Raw genomic sequence first — 13,706 nt, forward strand, 5'->3', positions numbered from 1 at the left:
TCTCTAAGGTGCCACAAGTACTCCTGTTCTTTTTGCGGATACAGACTAACACGGCTGCTACTCTGAAACCTATAATTGACTGTCATCCATGTCATTTTGATAACTTATTTTTAACCAGTTGGGATGCTGTGGTTTGACAGTTAGCAGTAGGATACCTAATTTGCCCCAAGTCCCTAAGTCCTTTAGGCACGTTTGAAAATGTTACCCTGTATTCTTATGGACCAGAATGCTTTACTAGTCCAAATCTGAGGATTCTTATTATTGAAGGGAGTTACCCTGCTGGGTACATTCATGGGCTATTGGGCAAAGTATTATTCTTCCTTTGTGAGAGTTTGGTTATTAATGCTGCAGTGATTATGCTTGTTCATCTTTAATGATTGTATGATTAAAAGGTAGAGTAAGATTTTTACATAGGCCTGAGTGATATTTTGCATAAGAATGTGGGGAGTGGAATGAGCTCTCTTCTGGTACTTTTAAAGAGTATGTGTATTCTAGAAGCATTTTTTAAACAAAGGAGTTTGTACCTTTTGAGTTTCACCTTTGTTTGAAGTGGAAGAAACCTTGTGCACGTAAACATCAGTAAGGAACTACGCTGCTCCACTTCGTAAATCTCTAATCTTTTGTCCGAACTGCTCACAATGAGGTATCTTGTCATTATTAGAATAGTGGTTATCCCAGAGCAGCATAGACATCTGAACATTCCGTCATTTCTAGTACAACATTTGATCACATAGGTACAAATCTGCAAATCAAGAAACTTTTGTAGCCTTTAGCAAGTGCATTGTCATGATGATAATCTTTTATTTGAAATTCAATTTAAATTTAAGACTTGGTGTACACAGCTGTCTTGTATTGTGACAAATAAATTATAGCAGCCTGAAGTCAACTTATGTTTTCAGGCAGAATTCTTATGAATTGAAATGAGGTTTTTAAAATAAAAGTTCTGATAGGCAGGGCTTGAAAGATCCATTCATAGAGAGTACTTAGCTTTCTTGAAGAAGTGTCATTAGCTATTATATAAACTTTATTTTCAAAAAGATAATTTTCTGGCTCTTAACGATTGGAAAGACAACTTTCCACATGTGGAAAGTCTATAAATCAGTGCAATACTTTCACTGATTCTGCAGACAGACCGACCAATTCATTGCTTCTTCCAAGCCTCCTCATAGCTCTCCCTGAGAGGTAGCAGAGTGCAAAGTGTTTACAAACTCTTGTAAATATCACTGTGTTTGTGCAGAACCCTGCTTAATTTTACTTTGCAGATGCAGGGTAAAAATATGAATAGCAGGCAAATACTGGACCTGTTTGGTGGGAAGGAGGCCTTGAAAACAAAGGTTAGATGAAGGGTAGATTCTCCTCTTAAACCCTCACAGCAGCCAGGTGGCAAATAGGGAGACAAAATGTCCCTTTGCCTTTTCTATAGCCATTAGGAGCTGGGGAGCGTTAAGCTTACTGGATAATTACTACTTGGGGCCTGTGGTGATATTTGGGCCTACAAATTTACTCTGATTGTGAGTTCAACTGTGAAAAGCGAGTGTAAGTTTATAAAAGGTCACAGTAACCTATAACAACATATGTTGATGGGAAAAGATGCGTAAGGGAGACAGACAGACAAACTGAACTTGTCCAAATTAAAAAGCCACCTGGTATAACTCAAGTACTGTGTTATGATCATATTTGGTAAACAAGAAGAGTGTGGAATCAGAAATCAGTGAACCAAAACTGATGAGTTGGGAATGAGGCCTAATTGGTGGACAAAATAATTAGAGGACCAGGCTATTCCACATATAACTCCCTTTTGGGGTCCTTAAGGTCAGATACTTTAGGGAAAAAATTGGCTATTGGAGCAAGCTTCACCATCATGGCTGCCTCCCCTACCATCTCCTTGAATTCCAGACCTGCTTCATCCCAATCCTGAAAGGTGTCCTGACCAGATAACATCACCATCTCCACCAGCTCTTTCTGAATTCCAAACACCACCTGGGATGTGAGACTGTGTCTCCATTATCCACCTAGCCACCCCACCAATGTGTCCTTTTCCTTCCCTATCTTCTTTCTTTTCTTTCCTATCAATCTCCATTTTCTTTCTGTCTAATAAGTGTCTGACTTTGCTGGCCAAGACTGAATACTTTACAACACTGCTGTAAGCCTGTGACTAAAGAGGCAACTAAAAGCAATGCCCAAAACAGCCAGATGTTGGTAGAGGTTTGCCAGGTCTCTGAGTGTCTGATAAGACTGTAAAAGCAGCAAAGAATCCTTCGTCGGATGCAAGTGGGTATTCACCCACGAAAGCTCATGCTGCAAAACGTCTGTTAGTCTATAAGGTGCCACAGGATTCTTTGCTGCTTTTACAGATCCAGACTAACACGGCTACCCCTCTGATATCTGATAAGACTGTGGGCTCTGCCTGTATCTTTCCAGCAGTGAGGCTGCAAATGAAAGTCAACCCCAGAGATTGAAGCTGCATTTTCTATCTTTGCTGTTTTCTCTCCCCTCTTGTGTGTTTGTTTTGTTTGGTCTTCTAGGAAACAGGATCAGACTTTAACAACAGTGACAACAGCTCCAGTCCATCTCTACTAACTTCTTCTTCTCTTTTCCACAAAAGGACAGTTAAGACCATCTTTCATTAGGATTGCATTAGGGTTTTTTCCTTCTAAAGACTCGTACCAGCTAAAGGGAAAGGGAAAAAGGGATTTTGTTAAAATGAAAGCCTTATTTAATACATTGTTTCAAAATAGTTAATTGCTTTTCTTTTTCTTCTGTATCTTTAATAAAAGGTTAAAAGGATTTTAATGGTGTATTTACCGTGGTACTAAGTAGGCTGAGGTCTCTGTATACCAAACCCTGGTCTGTGTTTAAAACTGTTTAATGTTGAATAGTAACTGGGTTTTGGTAACACAATTAGCCCATATATTCCATCTAAATTAATACAACAGGCCTGATATAAAAGATAGGGCAGAGGGAGAGCACACTGGTAGGAATCCCAGCACTCTCCCATATCCCAGCAGCTTATGGAGTTAGGCAATAGCTTTTCATCTAGGTGTTGCCCCTGGTCAGTGGGACCCTTCAGCTAACATAAGTTTCTGGCAAGTACACCTCTACCCCGATATAACGCTGTCCTCGGGAGCCAAAAAATCTTACCGTGTTATAGGTGAAACCGCGTTATATTGAACTTGCTTTGATCCGCTGGAGCACGCAGCCCCACCCTCCCGGAGCGCTGCTTTACTGCATTATATCCGAATTCGTGTTATATTGGGTCGCGTTATATCGGGGTACAGGTGTAGCTATTAGGTATTGGATAAAATTTCTAAACCACACATGAGAGGTGATGGATCTGGGCAAGAGAGAGATTGATGCATACGTTAGAAAAGAGAAGAACGGTGTTGAGGGAAGGAGGAGAGACGGAGGGAGAAGGATTTTCGTGGGAGAAGTGGGGAGAAGAAAGGAAAGAGGTTAGAGAGAGCAATGTAGGGAAAGAGAAAGATATAATAAGGGGCTGCAAGGTGAAAGAATGAAAAAAAGGAAAGAAACAGTAGACATGGCATCGTCAGGACATTGGACTGGAACTTCGGAGACCTTTGTTCTTTTACTGGCTCTACAATAACCTGCTGTATGATCTTGAGGAAGTCTTTTCTTCCCTCAATGTTTGGGTGTCCCCTCCTACTCTTTCTTTGTCTTGTCTGTTTAGATTGTAACTAGGGCTGTTGAATAATCGCAGTGAACTCATGCGATTAACTAAAAAAGAAAATAACTGAGTAAACAAAATAATTGTGATTAATCGCACTGTTAAGCAATAGAATACCAATTGAAATTTAGTAAATATTTTTGGATATTTTTCTACATTTTCAAATATATTGATTTCTGTTACAAGTCAGAATACAAAGTGTACAGTGCTCACTTTATATTATTATTTTTATTACAAATATTTACACAGTAAAAATGATAAAAACGAGATACTATTTTTAATTCACCTCATACAAGTACTGTTGTGCAATTGCTTTATCGTGAAATTGTAACTTACAAATTTAGATTTTTTGTTGTTGTTACATAACTGCACTCAAAAACAAACCAATGTAAAACTTTGGAGCCTACAAGTCCACTCAGTCCTACTTCTTGTTCAGCCAATTGCTAAGACAAACGAGTTTGTTTACATTTCCGGGGTGGAACTGCTGACGGCTGCTTATTTACAATGTCACCTGAAAGTGAGAACAGGCGTTCGCATGGCACTTTTGTAGCTGGCATTGCAAGCCATGCTAAACATTCCTATGCCCTTTCATGCTTTGGCCTCCATTCCAGAGGGCATGCTTCCATGCTGATGATGCGTTAATTAAATTTGTGACTGAACTCCTGTCATGGGTCTACCCTCACTTGAAACTGGGGGGTTTCAAGGTGAGGACCCGCATGCCACCATGTCAAAGGTCTCACCCCCACTTGGAACTGTTGGGCTCCAATGTGGGGACCTGACTTGGTTTCCCTCTAAACTAAAATCCTAGTTTAGATCTAGTAAGCTGCCACCACTCAATCAGGAAATGTGGATTGAGACACAGTTCTTCCCCAAAATCCTAGGGGATTCCAAGAGCCCCAAATCCATGGAGTTCTTACACCCAGGAGAAACAAACCATTCCCCCTGCTTCCTCCCCCCTCCCTTTTCCTAGGAGAGAGATACCTGATTCAAACTGCTTGAATCAAACCCAGGAGGAACTGTCTCTTCCCCCCTCACCTTCCCCTGAATTTCCACAGAAGAAGGAATTAACCAAGTCCAAAGAAAAGAAAAGAATTTATTAAGAGAACAAAAAGAAAATACAGAAACTCTATGAGCCCAAGCTGGACACTCATAGGGTATAACCTTATCAATCTCTGGAGAGAATCCCCTCTCCCCCTTTCTTTCTCAGTGAAAGCAAAGTAACAGCAAACAGGAATAAAGAATTTCCTTTAGCAAACACACAATTGCAAATATAGAAATCAAATCATAAGACTAATTCGCCTTTCTAATTAATACTCACTATTAATTAGTAGAAACTACTCCAGGAGAACTTGGAGACATGACTGGTCTCTTTTAGATTCAAAAGAGTTCCCCAGACAAAAAAAGAAACACAGACAAAAGCTTCCCTCCACAGAGATTTGAAAAAATCTTATCTCTGATTGGTCCTTCGGTCAGGTGGTCATCAGGTACTGTATGTTAACCCTTTACAGGTAAAAGAGCCCTTAACCCTTAACTATCTGTTTATGACAACTCCTTAGGAGAGAATTGTATGTATTCTGTTCTGTTTTACCCACATTGTGCCACGTATTGCATGTCATAGCAGTCTTGGATGATGACCCAGCACATGTTCATTTTAAGATCATTTTCACAGCAGATTTGACAAAACGCAAAGAAAGTACCAATGTAAGATTTCTAAAGATAGCTGCAGCACTCGACCCAAGGTTTAAGAATCTGAAGTGTCTTCCAAAATCTGAGAGGGATGAGGTGTGGAGAATGCTTTCAGGTGTCTTAAAAGAGCAACACTCTGATGCGGAAACTACAGAACCCGAACCACCAAAAAAGAAAATCAATCTTTTGCTAGTGGCCTCTGACTCAGATGATGAAAATGAACATGCGTTGGTCTGCTCTGCTTTGGATTGTTATCGAGCAGAACCAGTCATCAGCATGGACACACATCTTCTGGAATGCTGGCTGAAGCATGAAGGGACATATGAGTCTTTAGCGCATCTGGCACGTAAATATTTTGTGATGCCGGCTACAACAGTGCCATGTGGAAGCCTGTTCTCACTTTCACGTGACATTGTAAACAAGGTGTAGGCAGCATTATCTCCTGCAAATTGTAACCAAACTTGTTTGTCTGAGCGACTGGCTGAAATAGGACTGAGTGGACTTGTAGGTTCTAAAGTTTTACATTTTTATTTTTGAATGCAGTTATATTTTGTACATTATTCTATATTTGTAAGTTCAACTTTCATTATAAAGAGATTGCACTACAGTTCTTGTGATAGGTTGTAATAAAAATTAAACATAAAATGAGCACTGTACACTTTGTAGTCTGTGTTTTAATTGAAATAAATATATTTGAAACTGTAGAAAATATCAAATATTTAAATAATGGTATTCTATTATTGTTTAACAGTGCAATTAATTGCGTAATTAATCGCAATTAATCGCTTGACATCCCTAATTGTAAGTGCTTTGGGACAGGAACTATCTTTTATTATGTATTTGTGCAGTGCCTAGCACATGGGAGCTGAGTCTCATTTGGGACCTCTCAGTGCTGCCATAATACATCTCATTGATGCTGGTGATGATGATGATGATGATAATAAATAGACACTAGGGAAAATGCAATGAAAGATGCACCATGATCTGTTATAGAAATGAGGGGGAAAAGTAATTGAAGCCAAGAAAGGAAAGAAGGCGCAAGAGAGAAGTAGGAAGCTACATTTAAAAATATAATTACATAGCAAATTGATTTATACCATTTTTTACAATTAAATACATATCCAATAAATGGTACACAACCATTTTTTTTCTTTTAAATTATATGAAGGAAATGTGGCTTTAAGGGGAGGTGTGGTCAGGAGTGGTGGCAGCAGTGGCAGCAACACAGGTATGATACTTTTCAAGAGTTAGTAGGCATAGTCCTCTGGCTAGCAAGTGTTGGGTATATTTTTCAATATATTTTTATATTTTGCTGAATATGTTAACATAACTAATGTAATATCCATGTGTATTTTTGTTTCGGTTTGGTTTTAGCAACCCAGTCCTAATCGGAGAGAGGACAGGCCTGTCAGTTTCTATCAGCTGGGATCAAATCAACTTCAGCCTAATGTAGCATCTTTGGCAAGAGATGCAGCAAATATTGCTAAGGATAAACAAAGAAGTTTTATGCCTAGTATATTACAGAATGAAACCTATGGAGCAATACTTAGTGGCAGTCCACCTCCCATTCAACCTGCAGTACCTGTTACTACAAGTGCACCTCCCCTACCTCCAAGGAATATTGGCAAAGGTACTAACGCTGGAAAATATAGTGTTTTAGAAGAAATGGGATCATAACATTTTTTTTCTTACATTTTGAAGATTTGTTTTACAGTTACTTTGCACAGGTAGGTATTGGAACTATTTACTGATTTTGTTTTTTTAAACTTGAAGTGAATCTGCACAACGTATTCTGAATTTGATTTACATTGTACGGGCTAGTGAAGGAAAACATATTCTGAATTACATACGTTCAGGTATACAGAATATGTGTGACAATAATACATGTATAAATAAAATCAATAAAGTTCAAGCTAGTTATAAGAAATGAGTAACAGCCCAGATGATCAACTTTATCAACTGCTTTTAGTTTGTGCTCCAACTTTTAAAACTTTTATTTCCTAAAGATGTGTCAGTCTGATTTGAACTGAACTACCATAACCATCTAGCTGTTGTGGAAATGCTTCTCTTTAAAAGGGGCCAAAGAGAGTATGAAGAAAGATAAACAATGATAACATTAGAGACACTTCTTAAATCTGTGCTAGAAAGTTTGGAAATAAAATAAAAAGTGAAATATAAGATACATACACAATTTGGAGAAGTAGGAGTTTTACAGGATTGGTAACTGACCAAAACATAACTCCCATTACTCATTATCAGGGATCCTAGAAATCCGTTTGCCATGGAAAAACATGGAATTTGCATTTTGCCATTTTGTGAAAAAATAAAACATATATTAACTAACAACTAAATTTTACTATAGTATCAGTGTCACTTATTCAGTGTTCACAACCTCTCCTGCTTGTGGTTGATTTTTTTAGTGTGCTTTAAATTTACATAGCTAAACATACTCCAGTAAACTGCTTCCAGTGCATAGAGTTTACAATGGCATATAGGGGTTCATGTTTTAATGCATCTCAAATTTCACTTCAGCCTCCAGATGTGAGTAATTAAAGTTATGAGAAGATGCTGAAAACTTTAAAAATCACCCCTAAAGACAGTGTCACTGAGTTTCGCATGGACAAATTTCACGTTGATGGTGATGTGCTATTCTGTACTGTAGGCAGCAAGGCTGGAGATTACATTTGGAGGCAAACAGTTGAACACAGGGAAAGCGCTAAACATAAACTGAATGAAAATAAATGAAAACATGGGACTGAAACAGCAGGGCCATCGACAACAGTAAAGAAACAGTGCAATGTGACTGGATCATTCCAGCGTTCTTGTGCATTAAAAAACACACACCATTTTCTGAAATCTAGACTACAGACATAGAAGTATTTAGTATATTTAAGCAATACAAGTTGCAATTCTAGATATTTATTTTAGTATAATGATTGACAGCACTGGAGGCTTCGAACTTGCTTAAAAGTTGTAAATATATAAATAAAACATTACATTCGACTGATGCCTATATATATTGTGGCTAGGGAAACTAAAGTTCAGCATTTCATTTTAATTGTGGAAAAAGGTGATTTTTGTTTTTGTTTTTTTTATTGGGGAATGTTGGTTTTTTTAAATAACAGAAAACTAGGATCTCTGCTCATTATCCTCTGTTCAAAGGCCTATGTGAAATCAGTAGGTCTCACTTCTGTTGATAAGGGCCAAATGCTCACATAACAAAAACTTCCATTACAGTCAAGACTCTTACCTTTAGATACAATCCCTCCCGGTCAAGCAGATGGGAAAGCCTGGAGAAACTTGCACAGCCAGTCCTTATAGTGTGATAGTTTCCTGGATAAGGATTTCAGTTTCTAATGCCATCAGCAATCTGGCATCTTTCCTGAATGCCAAAAGTATTATACATACAGCCTTCTATACTAAAATATCTCAGACTTTGTATATGGATAGACTTTCTTACCTATCCTATAACATAGTCCACACACCTTGTGTAGAGTGAATACTTGACTCAGGTTTGACTTTATTGACAACTAAATGAACAATAAGACAGCATAAAGTAGAGCACTGCACAACTGACTAGATATGTGAATGGTTTTTTTCATCCTCCTTGGAAGCATCACGTCATGGCTGAAGTTAGGATCTAGGACTTGATGTACCGTTCGTGTTTTCTGGTGTGGCAAATTACAAATCTACAATACAATGAGCTAGCATAAAAGGGTGCAAGCATAAAAATGTGCATAAAGTATTATTTTTTGGTGGAAATTAAGTGAGAATACAAAATGATTAGCATGATTTCGTGTGTGTGTGTGTGTGTGTTGTTTTTTTAAAAAAAGGCTGTTAAGACATTTTGGAAAGAGGGAACCCAGCTGAGGATATTATTCTATATTGACTGAATAAATAAAATTATTGTTTTGCCCTTTGACTAAATTTTAAGCCTGAGCAAATGTACTATTTCACCCATTGCCTTCTGATTAAATGGCACACTTCCAAAACATTAATTTACCATTTTTCTCCCATCCACCCCTTATAACTTGGCACCCATGCAATGCTGCTCATGCCAGGAAAATATGCCTCCTGGCTTAAAAAGATTTATTTGTTGGTATATTTTACTCTAGCAGTTCATTTCATTAGCCTCTTTCATTTTCCCAATTGAACATTATGATATCACTGATCTTAGCCTCTTTTTAGCTGCCTTTATTATTATTATCCTCTTAATTTTAGAATGCTCTTTAAATCTTCTGATCCCTTTGTATCTTCTCTCCATGCAAATTAATGCTTATTTCTAACTGTTTTTAATCTTTCCTTAATATGGTGATCATGCTCTCTGCGTAGGCATACAATTATATGGTACTAACACAATGTTTGCTATAAAGGATCGCTTACAGTGTGCTTTAGTGAAACAGGGAGACAGCATTTTAGCCTTAGAATAGAGTAAATTAGGAACCATTTCTAAATACAAAAGCAATGCCATGTAAGTGCTACAGTTGGTGGTCCTAGTTTGGATGAAGCCCTGACCAGGTCAGAACTGACATTACCTGTTGAGTCAGCATGCTCTTAGACTCTTACATGTTTGTTATGTCCCTTTCTTTTATTGTCTGGAGGCAGCTGTCGGGTTAGTGATTTTTTTCATAGGACTCACCTTTTGATTTCTTGTTGAGAAGCTTTTGCCTTTGCCAAGGCTTAATCATCCTCAAATTCATAAGCTGTGAAATGGATTAACCTGACACATTTTGAAATGTTGACGTGAAACAAGCACTTACGTAGTTAAGAATACTTTTACCTGAAACTTGTTTTATTGTTTTCAGTCAGATATGATTTATTCTCTTGTACGCTTACAAGATGATGGTGGTTTCTTCAATTTATACAGTATACAGGCACACCATTTAAAATAAAATACAGGTGTGACTATTAGCACGTTTCCCACACATAGTCAGCAAATAATTTTTATACAGTATTTTCCTGGTTTTTTTTAGTTCACCCTTCAATTCTTGGGAGTGGTGTTCAGGCAACTTCTTCATTTAATACAATGTGGAAGACAAATTCATTAGGAGTGGAAAATATAAGCAGACAGAGATCTTCATCAGATCCACCAGCTATTCATCCTCCTGTGCCGCCATTGCGTGTAACATCTACAAGTATGTTTTCACTTTCCCCTGTTTTTCTCTTCTGCTGCATCTAATCATGGTTGGTCTTATTTTTCCATTTTCACAACTCATGCTTCCTCTTTTGGCAATTATAGTTTTGGCCTGTTGTCCGCCCTCCAGCAATTTGTATGAATAGTCTCCTCCAATAGAGCAGTGGGGATTGGTTGCTGCAGTGTGATTTAGCAGGGAATTCCTTCTATTTCCAGTGTTTAAGGGATTTCTCAATTTGTTTATGTAGGGTTTTAATTATATTTCTCTAATGTTAATGAGTTGTATAACAGAAGTATTACACAGAGGCAGTACTTATAATGTGTTACCTGCATGATGCTCTTAATTTTTCCTAGCTTTAGGAATACAAATGACAACTTGAAAACTTAGGTCTGAGATAGTGTAATATTCTGCCATGCTCTGGTTGAACTGATCTGAAGAGAAAAATGCAGCGTTATAGCCGCGTTGGCCCCTGTATATTAGAGACACAAGGTAGGTGAGGTAATACCTTTTATTGGATCAGCTTCTGTTGGTGAGAGAGACAAACTTTCAAGCTTAGCCAGAGCTGAAGAAGACCATGTCTCTCTCACCAACGGAAGCTGGTCCAAAGATGTTACCTCACCCATCTTGTCTCTCTGACGAGAAAGATCTTTAATTACCTAACTTAATTCTAAACATTTCTTCTAAAATCATGTTGTGATTGATGTCCAGTCAAGGAGAAATTCCTCTTTATAGAACTTCTCACAGAATATTATTCAACAAAATTTCCATAAAACATAAACTCTAAGGCTCTGATTCAGCAAAGCATTTAAGCATATGTTTAAATCCATCACTAGCTAGCAAAGCACATTTAAGACTCAGTGACTTCAGTGAGGCTTAAGCACGTCCTTTGCATGTGCTTAAGTGCTTTGTGAAGTGGGGCTTGACCAAGAACAATTCAGAACCAAAACATTTATTGGGATCACCAAAGACCAAAAGTTTTGAGAAAAGACTGGGGCACTGCCAATGTTTGCCTTCTGTTCGCTTTAAACCAGTGGTTTTCAAACTTTTTGAGCTTAGCCCCCCGATTTGAGTTACAGTTTTTGGTTCCCCCCCCCCCCCGCCCTCCTCCCATCCCACCCCAGACATAAAAATACACGTGCAAGGCTGGGTGGCCTGCTGAGGTGAGTCAAGGGGTGGAGGTGGTGCTCCCTCCCTCATCATGAGCCCCCCCAATGTTTTCATTTTCATGTTGGTGCAAGGGGAGGATTGCTACCATTAGTAAACTATAATTATAATTAGTAATCATGTAAGATAGAAATTGGTGGTTGAGATTCTAAGAATAATGCATTCAATAAAAGTTTAATTCCATTGCACTCTCTACTTTGCCTTTTTTTATAGATATACTCTTTCCAGCACCACCACCTCCAGTTGCAAAGACAGCCAGTGTTATAGAAGCTTTAAACCAGCAGTCAAAACAACCACCAGCTGTTCCTCAATCTAAACCTATACCACCTCCTCTGCCACCACAACCTCCTAGTAGAATCTCTCAAAAGAAGCCTGCTACTGGGTAATTTGTTGTTTTTAGTATTTAATTCATAAAACACTTCAGCTTATTCAATGATCTTAGATTTTTAAAGGAATTGCACTTGTATGTACCATGAAAGCTATAAAACAGGCAGACGAATCTTCAGCCAGTGACAGCAGGCACTTAATGCCGTTCACTGTCTTATATGATACATAAACGGAGAAGAAATATTTATGGAACAGATAGCAAGAATGTCAGTATTAAGACTGAAACAATGTAGGAATTCTAATGACCAAGACTTATTAAACTTGTTTGATAGACTTGATATTTACATAATGTTTAGTCTTGGTGGCAGCTGGAAGCAACAAGGGTCCAGTTGGTTCTAATTTTGATATAATAATAATAATAATAATAAAAAGAGGTAACATTAGGGGAGCTATTGCATTTTGTTGCGCAAGAACTTTAAAAGTAACATTAGATGAAACCTCAGAATTTATGAAAGGACAATAACCTCATTTACAAAACGTTACAGCTGAATTTGTATTGATCTTTTGCACTACATTTATTGATCAAATAGGATCTATGAATGGGCTAGTTGCTTATTTGCAAATACGTAGGTAAAGTAGTTTTTACAACAACATAAGTAGTTGCATTTCTATGAATATGTTAGAAGTCCTGGTAAGAGTTATACATTACCTACCCATTTAAAATTGTTTAAATTTATTTTATTAGATATCTACACACTTGAAAGTTCTGGTTTATGAATGCTTAATTTTCTTCTGAATAGGATTGACAAGTCATCTGGTATAACTAACAAAGGGCAGCCTAGAGGACCAGGATCTCAGCAACAGTCTGGTAACTATAGTATAAAGAGGCCTCATGATTTAAAAGTTACATTTATTTTTGAATTATTTTTAAACCTACTGTTAAAACTTCTAAGATCACTGTAACTGAAATAGGTTAGAGTGGGGAGAAAGCGTTTTAGTTAGTTTGGTGCTGTTCTTTGTGTATTTGACAACACTAGCCAGTCTATATGGGGACACTCAGGAAAGTTAAAGTGAATCAACTGAAGTTATGACATCAATGTGCATACGGTAAAGCATGTTAACTCCTGTGTGGATGCTCTCAAACAAGAGTGAAGTAGCCTTAGTTTGCAGTAACTTAATCCTCCTCGAAGGAGGAGGATTTTTACTGTTTCTCTTCTAAAGTAATTAAGGCTCTGATCCTGGGAGCTGCCATGCATAAACAGATCTCTGGGTCCTGTTGATGTCAATCGGGTCCTGCCGGGGTGGATCCCTTCATGGTACCTTGCAGAATCAAGGCTTTTGTCAGTTTCCCCGGTTGTTTGTTAATATGATCTCTATATATATAATATGCCCAAAAGTTTGCGTGGTTTTCTTTGTGTGGTAATCATGGAATTTCTTGGTCTCAGTTTCCCTTTCCACCATTTTTATAAATCTGTACGTCCGTGCATTGGTTTTCACTATAATTCCTCTGTACTTGTCCTTGACCTCTCTGCAGAGCTAAGGAAAGTTCTCTGATATCCTTTTACTCTCTATTCATGTGTCTCACAGAAGGCCATAGGAGTTCTTCTCTTGGCCCTGTGTGGAGGTCTGGAGTCCTGTCCTTGGGCACATTAAGGGATGCAGCATCTGATTAAAGCTAAAACTGTTATCTTGTCGTCTTCTCCCCTTCT

The 13,706-nt window shown here is 38.0% G+C and overlaps 1 protein-coding gene across 9 annotated transcripts in view; it reads left to right on the top strand.

Moving 5' to 3' along the window:
- ASAP2 (ArfGAP with SH3 domain, ankyrin repeat and PH domain 2) overlaps positions 1 to 13,706 on the top strand; it is a 175,336-nt gene that overhangs the window by 141,506 nt on the left and 20,124 nt on the right. For 8 of the 9 annotated variants that reach the window (XM_039532006.1, XM_039531998.1, XM_039532002.1 and 5 more), the window contains 4 exons: positions 6,746 to 7,001; positions 10,345 to 10,506; positions 11,884 to 12,052; positions 12,798 to 12,865. In XM_039532006.1, coding sequence (XP_039387940.1) covers positions 6,746 to 7,001; positions 10,345 to 10,506; positions 11,884 to 12,052; positions 12,798 to 12,865 — 655 coding nt within the window. The remainder of the gene's footprint in view (positions 1 to 6,745; positions 7,002 to 10,344; positions 10,507 to 11,883; positions 12,053 to 12,797; positions 12,866 to 13,706) is intronic. The other variant, XM_039532005.1, reaches the window with a different exon arrangement.

The sequence above is a fragment of the Mauremys reevesii genome, linkage group 3, assembly GCF_016161935.1.
Source record: "Mauremys reevesii isolate NIE-2019 linkage group 3, ASM1616193v1, whole genome shotgun sequence".
NCBI lineage: Eukaryota > Metazoa > Chordata > Testudines > Geoemydidae > Mauremys > Mauremys reevesii.